The sequence below is a fragment of the Salmo salar genome, chromosome ssa12, assembly GCF_905237065.1.
Source record: "Salmo salar chromosome ssa12, Ssal_v3.1, whole genome shotgun sequence".
Classification (NCBI taxonomy): domain Eukaryota; kingdom Metazoa; phylum Chordata; class Actinopteri; order Salmoniformes; family Salmonidae; genus Salmo; species Salmo salar.
In genome coordinates, this window is record NC_059453.1 from 49,964,039 (window position 1) to 49,986,111 (window position 22,073).

A 22,073-nucleotide genomic window follows, 5' to 3' on the forward strand; every position below is an offset into this window, starting at 1 on the left:
AAGGCAAAAAAGGCCATGGTGGCAAAGTAAATAAAGTATAGCAAGTAAAACACTGGAATGGTAGATTTGTAATTTGAAGAAAGTTCAAAGTTAAAATATAAATAATATGGTGCAAAGGAGCAAAATAATAAATAAAATATATAAATACAGTAGGGGAAGAGGTAGTAGTTTGGGCTAAATTATAGATGGGCTATGTACAGGTGCAGTGATCTGGGAGCTGCTCTGATAGCTGGTGCTTAAAGCTAGTGAGGGAGATAATTGGAAACACTTTCAGAGATTTTTGTAGTTCGTTCCAGTCATTGGCAGCAGAGAACTGGAAGGAGAGACGACCAAAGGAGTAGTTGGCTTTAGGGGTGACCAGAGAGAGATACCTGCTGGAGCGCATGCTACAGGTGGGTGCTGCTATGGTGACCAGTGAGCGGAGATAAGGGGGGACTTTACCTAGCAGGGTCTTGTAGATGACCTGGAGCCAATGTGTTTGGCGACGATTATGAAGCGAAGGCCAGCCAACGAGAGCGTACAGGTCGCAGTGGTGGGTGGTATATGGGGCTTTGGTGACAAAACGGATGGCACTGTGATAGACTGCATCCAGCTTGTTGAGTAGGGTATTGGAGGCTATTTTGTAAATGACATCGCCGAAGTCGAGGATTGGTAGGATGGTCAGTTTTACGAGGGAATGTTTGGCAGCATGAGTGAAGGATGCTTTGTTGCGAAATAGGAAGCCAATTCTAGATTTAACTTTGGATTGGAGATGATTGATGTGAGTCTGGAAGGAGAGTTTACAGTCTAACCAGACACCTAGGTATTTGTAGTTGTCCACAAATTCTAAGTCAGAACCGTCCAGAGAAGTGAAGCTGGACAGGCGGGCAGGTGCAGGCAGCGATCGGTTGAAGAGCATGCATTTAGTTTTACTTGTATTTAGGAGCAGTTGGAGACCATGGAAGGAGAGTTGTATGGCATTGAAGCTCGTCTGGAGGGTTGTTAACACAGTGTCCAAAGAAGGGCCAGAAGTATACAGAATGGTGTCGTCTGCGTAGAGGTGGATCAGAGATTCACCAGCAGCAAGAGCGACATCATTGATGTATACAGAGAAAAGAGTTGGCCCAAGAATTGAACCCTGTGGTACCCCCATAGAGACTGCCAGAGGTCCGGACAGCAGGCCCTCCGATTTGACACACTGAACTCTATCAGAGAAGTAGTTGGTGAACCAGGCGACGCAATCGTTTGAGAAACCAAGGCTACTGAGTCTGCCGATGAAGATGTGGTGATTAACAGAGTCAAAAGCTTTGGCCAGGTCAATGAATACGGCAGCACAGTATTGTTTCTTATTGATGGCGGTTACGATGTCGTTTAGGACCTTGAGCGTGGCTGAGGTGCACCCATGCCCAGCTCTGAAACCAGATTGCATATCGGAGAGGGTGCGGTGGGATTTGAAATGGTCGGTAATCTGTTTGTTGACTTGGCTTTCGAAGACCTTAGAAAGGCAGGGTAGGATGGATATAGGTCTGTAGCAATTTGGGTCAAGAGTGTCACCTCCTTTGAAGAGGGGGATGACAGCAGCTGCTTTCCAATCTATGGGAATCTCAGACGACACAAAAGAGAGGTTGAACAGGCTAGTAATAGGGGTTGCAATAATTTCGGCAGATAATTTTAGAAAGAAAGGGTTCAGATTGTCAAGCCCAGCTGATTTGTAGGGGTCCAGATTTTGCAGCTCTTTCAGAACATCAGCTGAATGGATTTGGGAGAAGGAGAAATGGGGGAGGCTTGGGCGAGTAGCTGTGGGGGGTGCAGTGCTGTTGAATGCAGTAGGGGTAGTTAGGTGGAAAGCATGGCCAGCCGTAGAAAAATGCTTATTGAAATTCTCAATTATAGTGGGCTTATCGGTGGTGACAGAGTTTCCTATCCTCAGTGCAGTGGGCAGTTGGGAGGAGGTGTTCTTATTCTCCATGGACTTTACAGTGTCCCAGAACTTTTTAGAGTTTGAGTTGCAGGAAGCAAATTGTTTGAAAAAGCTAGCCTTGGCATTTCTAACTGCCTGTGTGTATTGGTTTCTAACTTCCCTGAAAAGTTGCATATCGCGGGGGCAGTTTGATGCTAATGTAGAACGCCACAGGATATTTTTGTGTTGGTTAAGGGCAGTCAGGTCTGGGGAGAACCAAGGGCTATATCTGTTCCTGGTTCTAAATTTCTTGAAAGGGGCATGCTTATTTAAGATGGTGAGGAAGGCATTTAAAAAAAAATAACCAGGCATCCTCTACTGACGGGATGAGGTCAATATCCTTCCAGGATACCAGGGCCAGGTCCATTAGAAAGGCTTGCTTGAAATGTTTCAGGGAGCGTTTGACAGTGATGAGTGGAGGTCGTTTGACCGCTGACCCATTACGGGTGCAGGCAATGAGGCAGTGATCGCTGAGATCTTGGTTGAAAACAGCAGAGGTGTATTTAGAGGGCACGTTGGTTAGGATGATATCTATGAGGGTGCCAGTGTTTGCGGCTTTGGGGTTGTACCTGGTGGGTTCATTAATAATTTGTGTGAGATTGAGGGCATCAAGCTTGGATTGTAGGATGGCTGGGGTGTTAAGCATGTCCCAGTTTAGGTCACCTAGTAGCACGAGCTCTGAAGATAGATGGGGGGCAATCAGTTCACATATGGCGTCCAGAGCACAGCTAGGGGCCGAGGGGGGTCTATAGCAGGCGGCGACAGTGAGAGACTTGTTTTTGGAGAGGTGGATTTTTAAAAGTAGAAGTTCAAATTGTTTGGGTACAGACTTGGATAGCAGGACAGAGCTCTGCAGGCTATCTCTGCAGTAGATTGCAACACCGCCCCCTTTGGTCGTTCTATCTTGTCTGAAAACGTTGTAGTTAGGGATGAAGATTTCAGAGTTTTTGGTGGACTTCCTAAGCCAAGATTCAGACACAGCTAGGACATCCGGGTTGGCAGAGTGTGCTAAAGCAGTGAATAAAACAAACTTAGGGAGGAGGCTTCTAATGTTAACATGCATAAAACCAAGGCTATTACGGTTACAGAAGTCATCAAAAGAGAGCGCCTGGGGAGTAGGAGTGGAGCCAGGCACCGCAGGGTGTCCTGCACATGGAGCGACTCTGGGGGCGACTGGCCATGTCATCTCCGTAACCCTGTCAGAGCTGTGATGGCGGAGGCGTTAGGGTGGGGAGGTGGGTTACGGCAATGAGCATCAGAGGTTAAGGGTTAAATGGTGTGCACGGTGTGGAGATTGGAGGAAGGTCGTAGTGGAATAAGGTCTGGTCAAGCTCAGCCCACACACACACACACAGGTCACATACAGTTGAAGTCGAAAGTTGACATACATTTAGGTTAAAGCTTGTTTTTCAACCACTCCAGAAATGTCTTGTTGACAAACTATAGTTATGGCAAGTCGGTTAGGACGTCTAATTTGTGCATGACACAAGTCATTTTTACAACAATTATTTACAAACAGATTATTTCACATATAATTCACTGTATCACAATTCCAGTGTGTCAGAAGTTTACATACACTAAGTTGACTGTGCCTTTAAACAGCTTGGATAATTCCAGAAAATTATGTCATGGCTTTAGAGTCAATTGGAGGTGTATCTGTGGATGTATTTCAATGCCTACCTTCAAATTCAGTGCCTCTTTGCATGACATCATGGGAAAATCAAATGAAATTAGCCAAGACCTCAGAAAAACTATTGTAGACCTCCACAGGTCTGGTTCATCATTGGGAGCAATTTCCAAATGCCTGAAGGTGCCATGTTCATCTGTACAAACAATAGTACACAAGTATAAATACCATGGGACCACACAGCCCAGAACAACAGCAAAGGACCTTGTGAAGATGCTGGAGGAAACAGGTACAAAGTATCTATATCCACAGTAAAATGAGTCCTATATCGACATAACCTGAAAGGCCGCTCAGCAAGGAAGAAGCCACTGCTCCAAAACCGCCATTAAAAGAAAAAGCCAGACTACGGTATGCAACTGCACATGGGAACAAAGATCATACTTAATAGAGAAATGTCCTCTGGTTTGATGAAACAAAAATAGAGCTGTTTGGCCATAATGACCATTGTTATGTTTGGAGGAAAACGGGAGATGTTTGCAAACCGAAGAACACCATCCCAACCGTGAAATACTGGGGTCGCAGCATCATGTTGTTGGGTTGCTTTGCTGCAGGAGGGACTGGTGCACTTCACAAAATAGATAGCATCATGAGGGAGGAAAATTATGTGGATATATTGAAGCAACATCTCATGACATCAGTCAGGAAGTTAAAGCTTGGTCGCAAATGAGTCTTCCAAATGGACAATGACCCCAAGCATACTTCCAAAGTTGTGGCAAAATGGCTTAAGGACAACAAAGTCCAGGTATTTGAGTGGCCATCACAAAGCCCTGACCTCAATCCTATAGAAAATTTGTGGGCAGAACTGAAAAAGTGTGTGTGTGAGCAAGGAGGCCCACAAACCTGACTCAGTTACACCAGCTCTTGTCAGGAGGAATGGGCCAAAATTTACCCAACTTATTGTGGGAAGCTTGTGGAAGGCTACCCAAAACGTTTGACCCAGGTTAAACAATTTACAGGCAATGCTACCAAATACAAATTGAGTATATGTAAACTTCTGACCCACTGGGAATGCGATGAAAGAAATAAAAGTTGAACTAAATCATTCTCTGTACTATTATTCTGACATTTCACATTCTTAAAATAAAGTGGTGATCCTAACTGACCTAAGACGGGGAATATTTACTAGGATTAAATATCAGGAATTGTGAAAAACCGAGTTTAAATGTATTTGGCTAAGGTGTATGTACATTTCCGACTTCAACTGTACATCACAGACAGACGTGCACACATGCAAAATGGAGTGTACACACATTTACCAACAAAACTGTACATCTCATCAAGCTTCTTAAGCTCTCTCTCTTTTATTTTCTTCCACTTTGACTGCTTAATAGTCCCCTTATCTTCACTGTAATGATTCCAGTGAGAATGTTAATTATCTGCTAAAAAGTCTCCTCGCTGTAATCATTGTCTTTCCCTGCGTGAGACCAAACAAATAAACAATTGCATCGGAATGCGGACGTCATCGCTGCAGCGATGGAGAGCGGTTGCCGTGGCCACCTGCAGCGAGGACAAAAGCAGCAGAGTTAATAACTCATCGCAGGCGGAGGGAGGGAAGGAGGGAGGGAGGGAGGGAGGGAGGGGACAGCAACGAGATGGGAAGGATACGAGCTCGTTCAATTAATCACCACCCTCCCCCCACTTAAACCCTGTTCTCTCGCTCTCTCTCTCTCTCGCCTCTCTCTCTCTCTCTCGCGTCTCTCTCTCTCTCTCTCTCTCTCTCTCTCTCGTTCTCTCTCTCTCTCTCTCTCTCTCTCTCGTTCTATTTGGCTAATTAACAGTCTGGAGTGTCTGAGGCGGGTGAAACATGAGGTCTAGGGCTACGTGTGTGTGTGCACAATCCGTTGTGTGTGTGCGTGCGTGCGCAGATTACTGACATGTGCCCATGTCTGTGTGTGTGTTCTCGCCTGCGGTGCCCAACCTCCTCAGACGCTCGTCCTCTGCCTCAATCATTTCTAAAATGGATTTTCATTTGGCCAGCCGCCGCCCAAAGCCAAACACAAGGCTTATGGGGTTATAATATCCTCTAATACCGTCGTACAGACACAAAATGGAGCCTCTCTCTCCTATCATACCTCTCCAGGTACAAGTGGGTGTCATCACCATCACACACTGTATCCCGGGCTATGGATATGGGCAAGGCTATGCTATACTCTGTGGCATGGTTACCCTTGGACTAATGCTGTGGATAGGTCAATGGTTATGATGATCATATTTGTAGTGTCACTCACCAACTCTCTCGCTCTCTCTCTCTCGCTCTCTTTCTCGCTCTCTTTCTCGCTCTCTCAGGATCGTGTGTAAGCTGGCTGACGCGACAGGTTACCGAGTGCAAGAGGCTCACGTGGAAGTGTGTGTGAGGGACTGCACACACGCCGACTACAAAGCCATCTCACCCAAGGCCTTCACTTTTGTGGTAAGCCCCAATCATACCTGTGCTCAATTGTCCTTCTGTAATGTTGTGTCCTTTCATCATTGGGGGAAAAAAACAGTTGATCCCAGAACAAATGAATTCCTGACATGTGTTGATGTATTCCTCTTCCCCAGTCTCCCTACTTCACGCGTGTGCTGCCCTCCAAAGGCCCCCTCTCGGGGGGCACCCGCATCACCATCGAGGGGAGCCACCTCAATGCAGGCAGCGCTGTGGCGGTCAAGATCGGCCTCCACCCCTGTTGCTTCGAGAGGTGAGCTCTCTGACAACCCTGTAACAATGACTGTTGTGTTTAAGGCTGCATTGCTAACTATATTGGTTTATTTTGATGTTATGGCAATGAAGAACCAGAATTTTGGATGCGAATGACCGCCCGCCATTTGCGATGGGAATGGCTTATTACGGGTATGACTTCGTTTGTTTTGGGAATGACTGCCCACCGTTTGTGTTAGGAATGACTTCCTCTGTTATGGGGATGACCGAGGTCTGTGTGTATGGATTTTTCTTATTTGCTTTCCGTTGACGACAAGTGATCTGGAATTTGGGTTGAAAAATGCTCTACGTGAATTACGTTTCCCTTTTGTGCTATATGTTACGGGCTGGGTAAGTTCTCCAACACTCTACAGGAGAAGCTAGAAAAGGTGAGAAGGCACGACACGGAGATGTCTGTTCTCCTGTAGCGAGTGCTCTCTGTCTCCATAGTCTTTCATGATGAAACACGCACGCTAACTCGCACGTACAGTACCAGTCAAATGTTTGGACACACCTACTTATTGCAGGGTTTTTCTTTATTTTCACTATTTCTATATTGTATAGTGAAGGCATCAAATATTATTTTAGATTCTTCAAAGTAGCCACCGTTTGCCTTGATGACAGCTTTGACACTCTCTTGGCATTCTCTTTTGGCAATGCTTTTCCAACTGTCTTGAAGGAGTTCCCACATATGCTGAGCACTTGTTGGCGGCTTTTCCTTCACTATGTGGTCCAACTCATCCCAAACCATCTCAATTGGGTTGAGGTCGGGTGATTGTGGAGGCCAGGTTGTCTGATGCAGCACTCCATCACTCTCCTTATTGGTCAAATAGCCCTTACACAGCCTGGAGGTGTGTTGGGTCATTGTCCTGTTGAAAAACAAATGATAGTCCCACTAAGCGCAAACCAGATGAGATCGCGTATCGCTGCAGAATGCTGTGGTAGCCATGCTGGTTATGTGTGCCTTGAATTCCAAATGAATCACTGACAGTGTCACCAGAAAAGCACCCCCACACCTCCTCCATGCTTCACTGTGGGAACCACACATGCAGAGATCATCCGTTCACCTACTCTGCGACTCATAAAGACACAGCCGTTGGATCCAAAAATCTCTAATTTGGACTCAACAGACCAAAGGACAGATTTCCACTGGTCAAATATCCATTGCTCGTTTTTCTTGACTCAAGCAAGTCTCTTCTTATTGGTGTTCTTTGGTAGTGGTTTCTTTGCAGCAATTCGACCATGACAGCCTGATTCACACAGTCTCCTCTGAACAGTTGATGTTGAGATGTCTGTTACTTGAACTCTGTGAAGCATTTATTTGGCCTGCAATTTCTGAGGCTGGTAACTCTAATGAACATCCTCTGCAGCAGAGGTAACGCTGGGTCTTCCATTCCTGTGGCGGTCCTCATGAAAGCCAGTTTCATCATAGCGCTTGATGGTTTTTGCGACTGCACTTGAAGACACTTTCAAAGTTCTTGTTGACTTTCGTGTTGACTTACCTTCATGTCTTAAAGTAATGTTGGACTGTCGTTTCTCTTTGCTTATTTGAGCTGTTCTTGCCATAATATGGACTTGGTCTTTTACCAAATAGGGCTATCTTCTGTATATCACCCCTACCTTGTCACAACACAACTGATTGGCTCAAATGCATTAAGAAGGGAAAAAATGCCACAAATAAACTTTTAACAAGGCACACCTGTTAATTGAAATGCATTCCAGGTCGACTACCTCACGAAGCTGGTTGAGAGAATACCAAGCGTGTGCAAAGCTGTCAAGGCAAAGGGTGGCTACTTCGAAGAATCTCAAATCTAAAATATATTTTGATTTGTTTAACACTTTTTTTTGTTTACTACATGATTGCATATTTGTAATTTCATAGTTTTGATATCTTCACTATTATTCTACAATGTAGAAAATAGTAAAAATAAAGAAAAACCCCTTTAATGAGTAGGTGTCCAAACTTTTGACTGGTACATATATACACATATATACACTCGCACACACACACAGCGAACTCGCAGTGTACCGTGCACTCATCTAAAGCCTCAAATGAACATGTGTTAGCAGATGGCAGGAACACCTCACGGAAGAACGAGTGCCTCGTTAACACCTCTCAAAGAAGAGGGTTTGGAAATTTCTCTGAAATATAGAAAACGAAAAGAAAGCGAACTGAATCAGAGGAGAACATGGGAGAAGACAAACGTTCTTCACCGTAGTAAAAGACCCAGGATATACCCATACATTTACCTTGCAACGCAGACTGTTTTTTTCCTGACCAATTAGCTTAAGACGTAATTGTGCACAAGGCACTATCAACATGATTGGTGGGTGGTATATAGACAGCCGTTTGTGACATGGTTTGTACAAGAGGCATATATGCGTGCAGCAATGGCATCTGTTGATATCGGGAAAACGTGTTGAGCTAAATCCTTGACTGGCTCTGAAACGAAAGCTGCTGTCTTTTGATATAGTATTGGAATTACCAAAAATACTATGATCTAAATTGATGGCAATATCGATAATATACTGTATGATGGGCTACATATTGAGCTGTTTTGGTCCAGTCACATGGGGCTCATCTCAATAGTCTAAAGGTCCCTTCATCTCTCCTCACCTTCATCTGCATTGATCTGAAAACACAGGATAGGTGAATTCAAGGTGATGGATTCCCACCGGAGTTTTGATGCCACCTTGTCTAGTTTATAGCAGTGCAGATGAAGGCGAGGAGAGGAAACCACTCTAGACTATTGAGATGCAAACCTCGCACAGCACATACAAATCATTGTTCTTTCAGACCCACTCTAGCTTAGCAACATTCTATGTCTCTAAAGTAATGGACTTGGAAAGCGTTTTTCTCTTTTTTTGCGCGTCACGTCCAAACGTTTTGTCTTTCATCTCCAAGTTCAACGCGGCCGCTTTAATCAAAGCCTATTTACCCGAGTCATTCAGCCACTTATCTCCCTCTGAAACCAATTTCTTCCCCTTCTCTCTCTCTCTTTCTTTCTCGTTCACTCTCTTTTCCCATTCTTTTGAACCGGCTGACAACAACCTTGTCAAAATATGTACGGCATACCGCGGGTGTCGCCGGCGAGTGTTGTGGATGCGGTTGCCTGGGCAACATAGTGGTGCAAGCGGAATATGGAAAAGGCGCTTTACTTTTTTATTTTTTCCTTCCCTTCTTCCCCGTACACCTTTCAGCGGAGCCCTGGAAGACGGGGTGTTTTAAATTGCTTCTTACGAGACAGCAGGGATGTGCTCGCGGAAAAGCATCCTTGCTTATTTTCCCTTCCACTTAGTTCCCCCTCAGCTGCTGTCGTCTCGCTAGTATTTTTTCCCTCTCTCTCCCTCTCTCTCCTCTCAATTTCTTGTCCATAACAGATGGGATTTGTGTATGAAATAGCCGTTGTGTAGGATAGTTAAGTGTGTGCACTCATCACACACACACATGCACACACCGTGTGTATGCGCACGCGCCATACATGTGCATCGATTCACATGCATTCTACAGAATCTTGCAAACATATATACACATGCACGCACGCACACACACACACACACACATGCATCCTAATATGTACACTCGCAGGAACACTCACATTATGCAGATGTTCAAACACGGCAGGCTTCTGCTGTCTGCTTTGCCAACACAAAAACATTTCATCAGAGGAGATGGAAGTAGAGTGCAAAGTTTGTCCAACTAACCCGAACCGCGAAACTTTCGTAACACAGCACAGCTGGCTAGGTGTCTGAGGGGGTTGCATCATCTAGGGATGACCGGCGTTCTCTGGGCCTCTGCCACTCCAGATCAGTCAGGGAGAGAGAGAGCAGAGAGAGCAGGTCTTTGAAGCCAGAGCTCTGGGTATGTCTGTCTGACGAAACCCCCGTCTGAAATGCTGAAAGCAATGGGGCTCTCTGCACTCTGTGTGTGTGTGTGTGACATACTCTTCCCTTCATGTCAAATACACACATCACACGGTGACATACTTTATTGTCCATTGTTTTTATTTATTTATTTAATTGAACCTTTATTTAACTAGGCAAGTCAGTTAAGAACATATTGTTATTTACAATGACGGCCTATGTTCCTTCCTCATGTAACACACTCCCTCTGCCCTTCCAGGCGGAGTGCCAGGGAGATAGTGTGTGTGACGCCGGCGGGTCTGACTCCCGGCGGTACCCCCGTCATGGTGGACATCAACTCAGCTGAGCTCAGGAACCCAGAGGTCAAGTTCAACTACACCGAGGACCCCACCATCCTCAAGATCGAACCTGACTGGAGTATTGCAAGGTGAGTGGGAACCGGTTGGAACTGGGCCTGTATCGACAAAGCATCCGAGACCAGTGCTGATCTAGGCTCTGTCTATATAATCATTAGGATCTTAGACGCAGCGCTGATCCTAGATCAGCACTCCTACCCAGTGGACACAGAACGTGGTCGAAAACTGGTTGGAACTAGTCTTAACCGGTCTTAACAGATTGCTTTAGATCTTTTGATGGACAGTTTTATTTTAGTTATATTTGGAGATCTGAGAGGATTGGATAGGTGTAAGGCAAATAATGTGGCACTAGCGTCCCCTTGCAACTATATTGCTTAGACCAATCCAGTCGTCTCAGATTTTCCACAAGTGCACAGCGGGTAGGGGTTGATTTGGGATTGGGCATTAGTCTTAGCACTGAGCCAAGTATGCTGCAGGCACACTTCAGTTTCACACACAGTATCGAGTGATATCAAACACGCAGGCGCTGGTATTTTTTACCACATTATTTTCCCCCTGAAAACGGATACAACAGCAAATCTTTGCTGAAAAGGGACTCGAAAGCCGCTGGTAGTTTGTGTTGCAGTCGACGCAAAGACTGTATAAATATTGTCAGACTTATTCAAATGAGACAATGTAGTGAGCCAGTTTGCCACAGGAATATTTATGAACAAACACAAGCTGTGTACAGAGCAGGAAGTGGATTCCAATGCAAAACGGGCTTGAAAGAATGACCTAGAAAAACTGAGTTGGTGTTCATTGCTCAGGCAGGGAGGCAGATAGCACACTTGATGCTCCCTAAATAGTAATGTGGCCTTCTATCAACTCAAACAGTCTAATTGACTGAAGTAATATCTTTCTGGAACACCTTCTATAGGTCACCTGTCTTGTAATGTATTATAAAGACATTATATGGTATTTATTATAAGGGACATTTCAACACTTTTCAACTCGAAACTCAATTATTTTTAAAGTGACCCCCGATGTCACCATAAGAGGTCCTTTTCCTTGTATATATCTTTGACTACATGTAGAAAATGTCCATTTTCACACATTTAGAAGCTGGTCGGGTGCTGCTGGACATAATAGATATGTGATAAAAAGTGGTCAAGTGCCCCTTTTAATATGAATTTATAGTCTCTTATAAGGACCCCATAGAAGATTGAAAAGCAAGTTCAATGGAGAGTGGATCCAGGTGAGGAAACAATGAGCAACTAATTGGTAAACCTAAAATGGCTACCCTGGAAAGTATGCACAAAGTATTTAAGTGCTTCCATTCAGCCACCGGATGATTGGCAGCTGCATTTCAAGGGCACCCAAACAGACATGATGCCGTCGGACCGAAAAATGTCCGCCAGTCGCCAGGGGGAATGGGACAAACCACTACGGAGACACCACGAGGGGATAGTAGAGGTGAAAATAGGAGAAGCGTTTTTAAATCTCCGTAGGGGCAGAGAGACGATCGGCAGGCTCGACACACGAATGAGGTGCGAGGAGGCGAGCGGTCTCATTTGGAACTGAGGTGTGAAATGAAGGAGTGGAGACGTAGCAAGAAGGAGGAAAAGGTGTTAGTGTCGCTAGCGTTAGCCTCAGGAGGGAACTTGACCTCACTGGCTCGCTTGTTATTTGGTGTTTTTCTCACCGCTCCCGGGGGATTGGCTGTTTCTCCTCCCGGCCAATCATGACGTGTGTATGTCGCAAAAGCAAATTTGTCGCCGCATCCTCTCCGGCAACCTTTTTCACACGCCCGCAACAAACAACAAAGGTGGTTCCGACACACGTTCACCACACAACGTTGGTTAAACATAGAGGGTCGACACAACTCACTTGTTACTTTTCAGCTTGTGCTGGGACACTGACGGTCTCCCTGTGCCAACCTCACAGTGACGAAACGGCACAGGGGAGATGTCACATAGGAATGTGTTTCTCAACGTCACCTGGAATCAGTACAATAGTAGTCAACTCCTACCAAGTGCCACTCTTAGTTACCCCACTCCACCTTGCCACCTCCTGAGTGGTGTTCTATCGACCCCTTTGTCTGTAACAAGTATTTGCTTTAGTGTCTTTACACAGATGAGCAGGTGAGCCTAGGGCAGGTTAGCTTGCATGCTTACTGATTCAAACTTGTCACATTGCGTCATGTCACTCTGGTTTAGGGAGGTCAGCCTCCTGTGGTTGAGAGGGGGTGTCTGGTGGGGACGTGACTCTTGCCCATGTTACCCTTGTCCTTATGGGTAATTGTCAGGTGAGTTGAAAAAGTCAAATGGTGAAAAGTTCAGAGAACCAGCTATTCCACAGTCTGGGTCAGGACTGGGCGATATCGAATGAATGCAATATTCTAAATGCCTGTATCGCAGAATCAAGTTGCTTTTTTTGTTTTGTCTTTTTTGGTCTCGTTCGCTTCTTCTGTGCTGTGCACCTTCCCATTTACACCAGAGATCGGTATATAATGACGAGATGCTCATGTCTCTGCCTTAACAATGGGAGTCGTTGTCCCAGAGGTGGGAAGGCAGGCGACCAATCTTAGGTTCGAAATAAGTGCATAGGAATGCATTGGGCTTATTTTGGACAGATTTTGGCAAGAGCGCTCCTCTTTCTCCCAAGGCCCCTCTCCCTACCACTTACAACAACAAAGGTGAGAGATCACTTCTTCCTCTCTGACAAACGGTTTAAACTCTCTATTTGCATTTGAGGTTTGGTCCAACAGAATCGGTCATATGCATACGAAAACACATGGAGACATAATTTTACTATAATAGAGGAGAAGGTAACCTTTCGAACCATACCCTGTTTGTTTCAACTCCTCAAATTTGGAGCAGAGCAGACACTACTAAAACGGATGTACCAATGAACGTTCATTCTGGAAAATGAATGCTCAGTTTGTCGCGCGCCCGTTAGTGTAACACGTATCGCTAGTAGCATTTTAGTAAAATAAAGATTACTATACTCGCTGTCTAGTCTGTTTTTAGAAATGTGCAATAAGCATAAAACAAATACATGAGGAATTGGCAACTCGTTCTCATTGTGAGAAATAAGGTTGGCCACTTGATTTCTTGAAAAAGAGAAGGAGAGCCGTAGACTCTAGGAGCTCAGATGCAATAATTTAATAACCTGACGTTTCGACAGACAAGCTGTCTTCATCAATCAAATGTATTTGTTAAGCCCGTTTTACTTCAACCAATGTCACAAAGTGCTATACAGAAACCCAGCCTAAAACCCAAAACAGCAAGCAATGCAGACGTAGAAGCACGGTGGCTAGGAAAATCTCCCTAGAAAGGAAGAAACCTAGACAGGAACCAGGCGCTGAGGGGTGGCCAGTCCCCTTCTGGCTGTGCCGGGTTGAAATTATAACAGTACATGGCCAAGATGTTTATAGATGACCAGCTGGGTCAAGTAATAATAATTACAGTGGTTGTAGAGGGTGCAACTGGTCAGCACCTCAGGGGTAAATGTCAGTTGGCTTTTCATAGTCGAGCATTCAGAGTTAGAGACACCAGGTGCGGTAGAGAGAGTCGAAAACAGCAGGTCAGGGACAAGGTAGCACGTCTGGTGAACAGGTCAGGGTTCCATAGCCACAGGCAGAACAGTTGAAACTGGAGCAGCAGCATGACTAGGTGGACTGGGGTATAATGACAAACACTGCGGGTCACTAGTTTATATATGTCAAAGGACACACAGGTGTCTGTAATCATGGCTGGGTGTGGTTTGATATCATTGGTTAATTTTCAGATATAAATAGAACATACAAAAAACATGAATGGATAGCATGGGATCATATATACAATTTGGCTACATAGGCCTACAACATTTATAATGAATAGCAAAGTCACAATAATCACAAGAATGGCTTCAGAGTCTATGTTGAGACTGAGGGGAGCAAGGGTCTTTAAATGAAAGATTTTAACAAATTGTCAAGGTCATCCCCTCTCCTAGGGAGGGTGACGTGTTCGATGCCGATATAACTTAGGGACGATATCGAGTGGTCCGCAACTGGGTACGTCAAGTTTTTGCCCCTAATGGTACTAAGATGCTCCGAGGTTCGTACTTGGAATTCCTGCTTCATTTTGCCAACATCATTTTTACTACAAGGACAAGTTATAAGATAAATAACTGCCTTAGTGGAGCAAGTGATAGCTTCAGTTTCCCTGTTTGGGGGTGTTTAAAGGCTCAGTTGGTAGCGCATGGTGGTAGAGCATGGTGTTTGCAACGCCAGCATGGTGTGTGCAATGCCAGGGTTGTGGGTTCGATTCCCACGGGGGACCAGTACAAAAAAAAAGAGGGGAAAAAATGCATGAAATGAAATGGATAAGAGTGTCTGCTAAATGACTCAAATGTAAATGTAAAATAAGTGCCATTGCACTGAGCGCAGCCATTACACTTGTAGTTTCCATCTGGAGAGGCGCAAATAGACGTTGTGCGTGGTTTTTTGGGGATGGTAAATGAGTTTACCAATTGATCTCTGAGATTTCTGCCCCGTGAGAATACGACCAAGGAAGGGTCCGAAAACACAATACCGATACTGTCATCGGATCTTAGAATGTGCCAATGTTTGTGAACGATTCCCTTAATTTGTTCCGAGCACTTTGAATAGCGGGTAGTGAACAAACAGTTGGAGGTTACTGAAGGTTGTGTATATAACAATTCAACTGTTTTGCCCTGTTAGCTGAATTCAGAACTTGTGAAATGATTCATCAAGCTCTGTCAGGTTGGATGGGGAGCGTTGCTGCACAGCTATTTTCAGGTCTCTCCAGAGATGTTCGATCGGGTTCAAGTCTGGGCTCTGGCTGGGCCACTCAAGGACATTCAGAGACTTGTCCCAAAGCCACTCCTGCATTGTCTTGGCTGTGTGCTTAGGGATGTTGTCCTCTTGGAAGGTGAACCTTCGCCCCAGTCTGAGGTCCTGAGCGCTCTGGAGCAGGTTTTCACCAAGTGTCTCACTGTACTTCGCTCATCTTTCCCTCGATCCTGACTAGTCTCCAAGTCCCTGACGCTGCAATACAGCCCCACAGCATGATGCTGCCACCACCATGCTTCACCGTAGGGATGGTGGCAGGTTTCCTCCATACTTGACGCTTGGCATTCAGGCCAAATAGTTCAATCTTGATTTCATCAGACCAGAGAATCTTGTTTCTCATGTTCTGAGTCTTTAGATGCCTTTTGGTAAACTCTAAGCGGCCTGTCATGTGCCTTTTTACTGAGGAGTGGCTTCTGTCTGACCAATCTACCAGAAAGGCCTGATTCGTGGAGTCGTGCAGAGAAGGTTGTCCTCTGGAAGGTTCTCCCTTCTCCACAGAGGAACTCTGGAGCTCTTTTAGAGTGACCTTTGGGTTCTTGGATACTTCCCTGACCAAGGCCTTTCTCCCCTGATTGCTCAGTTTGTCCAGGTGGCCAGCTCTAGGAAGAATCTTGGTGGTTCCAAACTTCTTCCATTTAAGAATGATGGAGCCCAATTTGTTCTTGGGGACCTTCAATGTTGCAGAAATTTTTTGTTACCTTTCCCCAGATCTGTGCCTCGACACAATCCTGTCTCTGAGCTCAACGATCAATTCCTTCGACCTCATGGCTTGGTTTTTGCTCTGACATGCACTGTCAACCTTTGGACCTTATATAGACAAGTGTGTGCCTTTAAAAAGCATGTCCAATCAATTGAATTTACCACAGGTGGACTCCAATCAAGTTGTAGAAACATCTCAAGGATGATCAATGGAAACATGATGCACCTGAGCTCAATTTTGAGTTTCATAGCAAAGGGTCTGAATACTTATGTAAATAAGGTATTTCTGTTTAGTTTTTAGTAAATTTTCAAAAATGTCTTAACCTGTTTTTGCTGTATTCAATCAACTCATATTGGTGGGAGGGGCTTACCATACACAATTAGCAAATCCTGATTCTAAACACACATTTCTTCAACACACTTAACTGCTGCAGGTGAAATGGTGGGGAAAAAACATGTTAACTATGGCAGGATATGAATTATGACTGAAAAACAGGGCCCTTCAACAGAAACATTTAACACACACACACACTGGGGAATGTATGAGTGTTTTGGTGAGGATGTGCCATCTTCACACAGACGACGATTCATTTAATCAGGTGTCTTAGTGCTGGGCTGAAACAAAAGCCTGCACATCCTGTACCTCTCCAGTACCTGAAATGGACGATATCATTTTGGGTTTTAGACATTTGGAGGTGGTTCATTGATAACCTAACAACTCACACTAAATTCTTCCGCTGCTCTGTTGTTCACTACATACTTTAGTCTGAGACTGCCATCATTGAAGTTGTTTGTGACGAGTGGTGTTGTAAAAAAAAATAAAGTCATCAGCGATTAGATCGTCTCTAACCAATCAGAGTATCAAAGCCAATGACAAACTGCCACTTTACCCACGTGTGTTCTGGCTCTGGCCCAACCAATCGCTTTCTGGACCAATGAGACGGCCCCCGTATGTGTTCGCGTTCGGCAAAGGGTCAGGGAGGTACTCAGATCCAGACTCATTGCAGAGAATGGCCATGGGCAATAGCGTAGCGTTTGGCCGGAGCAAGGAGTCTGGGTAGCCGGGCAAGTTCATTGAGGTAATAATCTAGTATTTTGGTCCCTTCCCTGAAGCTATTCGAGTTTAAACAAGCTTTTAATATGCAAGTGCCTTAGCGTTGCCATCATTACCTCTGATGGAGTGCGTGAAACGGCTCAAATACTCTACGGTGTCGAGAACGCATTAACATTAATGCCGTAACTGGATGGCCTTTTTCACTTTGACAAAAATGTGAATTATCAGGCAAACGTGTGGTTCTCTGGAAGATATGGACTGCGTCCCAAATGGGACCCTATTCCCTTCATAAAGCACTACTTTTTACCAGAGGCCTTTCATCCATGGTATGCTTGTTATAGCCTTTTTGCAAGATATCAGGGAAGATATCACTGGGTATAACTGCAAGATATTAGATGAAAAATCGCGTGTTCCAGTGGATGGAGGTTTCAGGGGTAATTGGTGTCCCTCTCCCTAATTCTTTGACTGCATCCCAAATGGCACCCTATTCCCTATATCCCCCCTTCTCAGCTCGCAGCAACGATCCGGGCCCAGAACAGGGTCAATACGGTCCTCGGGTCCCGGGAAAAATAATCATAAATACACACATGCTCAGGCTTCGACCCCTGTTATCATATAAACACGCATAAGGCATGGAAGAATTTGCAGAATTGCAGGAAATTAGCTTTAAAACTGCGATTATTTTCTCTCCATCAAGAGGGGTGTGAACAGTTTGGGGTTGCAAGGTGGGGGTTTGTTACTACGCCGATAAATGACAACATCCATCCAGACCTTTGCCACCTAGGAAATTTGTGTGACCGGACCTTCTCAAATAGTACTCGAGTACCCCTGCTCTATATAGTGCACAACTTTAGACCGGATCCCTTGGGCCCATTTTGGACTCACCCTCTGCCTTCTGTAATATTAGAAAAAACATCAAGTGCCCTTATTCAATATTTTGATGCGATCGAACAGGGAATGGGATTATGGCTTTGTTATTGTAATGTTTATGTGTGTATGTGCTGTTATGGGTTTTGTTGTTGATGGTTTCCCCTTTTTCAGTGGCGGGACTCTGTTGACCATCACTGGCACCAACCTGGCTACCATCAGAGAGCCCAAGATGAGAGCCAAGTACGGGAAAGCCCAATCTGTCAACGTGAGTACTACTGACCCAGCACGCATACATACTGCACACACGCACCGTCCTGTATAACTAACCTTGTGAGAACACACAATTCAGTCCCATTCAAAATCCTATACTGCCTAACTTTATCTCTAAAACCTAACCCTTAATCTAACACTAATTCTAACCCTAACCCTAAACCCCCTAGAAATAGTATTTGACCTTGTGGGGGACTAACAATGTCCCCAGTTGGTCAAATTATTGTTTGTTTACTATTCTTGTGGGGACTTCTGGTCCCCACAAGTATAGTTAAACATGTCCAGGCAAACAGATGCGCGCGCACACACACACACACACACCTGACCCGGTGATCAACCAGCCCAGGGCCTATTTATGGGTGTGTGTTTTAGATGGTGAATCTCCATTTAGCAGGTTAACCTTTGAAATGTCAACCAGCAATAAACCTGGGCTGTCTGGCAAATCCCTCTATCCTTCCTTCACCTAGCACCACAGGGCTAGGCTAACCTTTTCTCTTTCAGTCTACCCTCTCCCTTCCCCTCTCTCTCTCTCACTACCTGCACAAAATATCCCAGACCAAAACAAAGTGTATTTTCCTGCTTTTTCCCTCTTCCGCGTCACCATTTTTATCTGTCTTCCCTTTTCATCTGTCTTCCGTGTCCCCCCCCGTGCGATTTCAGACCCCGTTAGCATATGCTAGCTAATGCGCTGTGATTACTTGGCATGCCAGAGGGAGGCTGGATGGCATGTTGTGGAAAAGTAGAGTCGTGAGGCGACCCAAACGTTTCCAAAGCGTGCTTTTTAGGATTGTTTGTTAGCGTGTTAGCATCAGTCTTGCTAACCTTCAGCATCAGTCCTGCTAACTTGTATATGCCCTTGCCGTCTCAGTCGCTCTACATTAATGGGAGCGGAGAATGTTTAGCCCACAGGGGGAAACGGCAGGAGATGGTATTGGCTTTTTTTGTCCACGTTCCTGTATAGATTATGAAAGCTATGACTTCGCTGTACATAATGAACCTGTCCAATGTCCTGTCTCAGCGCTGATGTTACTCAGATGTTGTTTTGTTGACATATTATTATTATTTTTTTTACATTAGTTATCTTTTTTGGGGGGGGCTATATGTCAGTGTACTGTTACATAATGAACTTATCCACCGTTCCCTTTTTTTGTTTTGTGTTTTTTTTCTACATTTTGTTAGCAATTTGTATTTATATTATGGAAGCTAACATTTAAATGTAATCGTAATGTACATAATGAACTTATCCATCCTCGCTCTCGCTCTCTCTCCTTCAGAACTGCACAGTGCTTAACAACACAGTGATGGTGTGTCTGGCGCCCTCTGTGGCCGTCTCGGAGAAGGTCTTCTCCGAGACGGGCAGCGGTCCCGATGAGATCGGCTTCATCATGGACGACGTGCGCGCCACCCTGGTTGTCAACGAGACGTTCAGCTTCTACCCGGATCCTGTGATAGAGCCGCTTAGTCTCACGGGCCTGCTGGAGCTCAAACCCAGCTCCCCACTCATCCTCAAGGTGAGACTGATGGAGACTGGAGCCCAGGGTGGGGGAGGAGCGTCCATGATTGTGGTGGGGGGGTCCTAGGGTGGAGTAGGGGGATTCTGAGGAAGCTAACAGGGTGGAGCACTGTTATTGTGTGGGGCCAAGGGTGGAGGAGCGTTCAAAATATATATTTTTAAATCTCTCCCAGGGAGGAGAAATGACAAAGTATAAATGCCTCCAGGTTCAATTGTAACCGTCAAATTGTAGACTTCAATCTCACCGACCGACTCGGGTTAGAAAAGAGTTAAAACTTCACAGCTGCATCCAATATATATATGAAATGACGTTGATGTCAATTTTAATTGTCCTCGTTCTCTTAAAACCTTCCGTCAGAAATGGTCGTCCTATTTATTTGTTCCCTGCCACCCTTTGAGCTATTGCCTTTTCAAAAGAACGCTTTGAGACCCGACGTCACCTTAAAAGGCGCTACCTGTGCCGTTCGCTGCTGTGATAGGCCGAGAGCCCTTTGAAAATTATCATCCCAAATACAACGCAGATGTGCCACTTGCACCTGCTCCCCCATCAGATAACCGCAGAGCAAGTTCACAGCCAAATGGTAACTTTATACCAGAGCCTTTGAATCCCTCTTGCGCTTATATACTGACTCGCTTATTTTGTCATCTCCCCTCTCTCCTTGAACTTCAAAGACGTTCCTCCGGAGAGAAAAAAACTCCACCGTGATACTGTATATCATGGATATTTTATATGAAATCAGCTTTATTTTCCTTATAGCCAATCAGAAACGAGCTGGGGAGTTGAGAAAATTGTGACCCTCACAGTTTAAATAAAGATTCCATAATGAACCCTTACAATCCTTTGATTGCTGCGTCTTCCGTTTCTCTGAGAAGCCGGAGGGGTGGGGGGTGGGGACACACATAAAACCGGCATCATATTAAATAATTGTGGATAAATTAGATGTGCATCAGATTTTCCAAGCAATTAATTCCTCTCCCTGCAAAGCCTCGTGGGTAAGTGGAGGAGGGAGAGGGGGCAGGCAGAGACGTGTGTTTTGGTGGGTTTATTTATCCCTCTAAATTGGTTCCCTCTCGGCCAATGAGACGCCGCGAAAGCCCCCGTCAGGCTCAACTAAACGCCACCAGAATCCCAGGTCCCCCTACGCTAGGTCTTGACTTTACTAAAGAACCGCCTATGGCTAATAAGACCTCGCTACGGCATCTGTGGAATTAGGACTCGATCATCAGAAATCACCCCCTTTTTATGTATAATTAAATAGGTATGTACGTGACTGACGGTTAGAGGTGAGAGGGTGTGTTTTCGCGCGTGCTTGCGTGTACACAGTATGTGTGTGTTGAGTTTGTGTTGTGTGTGCGCACATGCGTTCCTATGCATTATCCTGAGCTGTGTGTCTAACGTGGTGTGTGTCTGTCGCGGTCTCTCTCCTAGGGTAAGAACCTAATCCCAGCGGCCCCTGGTAACGCTCGTCTCAACTACACAGTCCTGATCGGAGAGACACCCTGTGTCCTCACCCTGTCAGAGAGCCAGCTGCTCTGTGAGTGGCCCAACTTCACCGGAGAACACAAAGTCACCGTAAGTACTCTACTGAAGCCTCTTCGACTTTGGGTTGGGCTGTGCCGTGTGTCGTCTTGTGCGTCATTGGATCGCACTGTGTCGCAATCACGTCTCGTCTCTCTGTTTTTTTGCTCATCTTGATTTTCTCTCTTTATGTCCTCTTTCTGTTCTATACTCTTTCAATATCACATGACAGTCCGGTTTCCTCTTTTCTCATGTCATATCCCCATCCCTCTATTCCTTCCTCTTTTCCTCTTGCCTGGATTCGGTTCAAAGGAAGAGTAGAAGAGATGGAGAGAGCATTAGAAGGATTGACCTTTTTTATTCTCGCTGTCTCTTCTACTGTTCTTTTGGGCTACCGCCCTCTCACCGTTGCGTTGTTCTTTTTTCCGTTCGCATACAAATCCACACACATTGAGGCTTCCGGTGCATAACGTTGACTGTGTTTATAAGCACGGCAACCTGATGAATACAATTCTTAATTTGGCTGACATTTCTTCAGGGATTTGCATAGACATTGGTATCCAATGCAGCCCAGAAATGACGTATGGCCAAAGAGGTCCATATCTATATTTTACAGTCCCTCAGTTGCATGTGGTGTTTGATAGATATAGGCCAGCAAATTACAATGCAAGGCCTATAACGTTATGTTCTTGATTTGAAAGGGTTACTAAGGGTGCATCTCAATACACTGTTGTAGTTTCCTCTCCTCGTCTCCTTTTCTTCTGCACTGATTACCACAATGTTGTGACAAG

General features: G+C 45.2%; 1 protein-coding gene across 4 annotated transcripts in view; it reads left to right on the forward strand.

Annotated features, from left to right (window-relative positions):
* The window catches only part of LOC106565213 (plexin-A1), a 259,984-nt gene that overhangs the window by 202,206 nt on the left and 35,705 nt on the right, over window positions 1-22,073 (forward strand). For all 4 annotated transcript variants that reach the window (XM_014132076.2, XM_014132080.2, XM_014132077.2 and 1 more), the window contains exons 14-19: window positions 5,913-6,036; window positions 6,168-6,304; window positions 10,427-10,594; window positions 18,152-18,245; window positions 19,525-19,761; window positions 21,193-21,336. In XM_014132076.2, coding sequence (XP_013987551.1) covers window positions 5,913-6,036; window positions 6,168-6,304; window positions 10,427-10,594; window positions 18,152-18,245; window positions 19,525-19,761; window positions 21,193-21,336 — 904 coding nt within the window. The remainder of the gene's footprint in view (window positions 1-5,912; window positions 6,037-6,167; window positions 6,305-10,426; window positions 10,595-18,151; window positions 18,246-19,524; window positions 19,762-21,192; window positions 21,337-22,073) is intronic.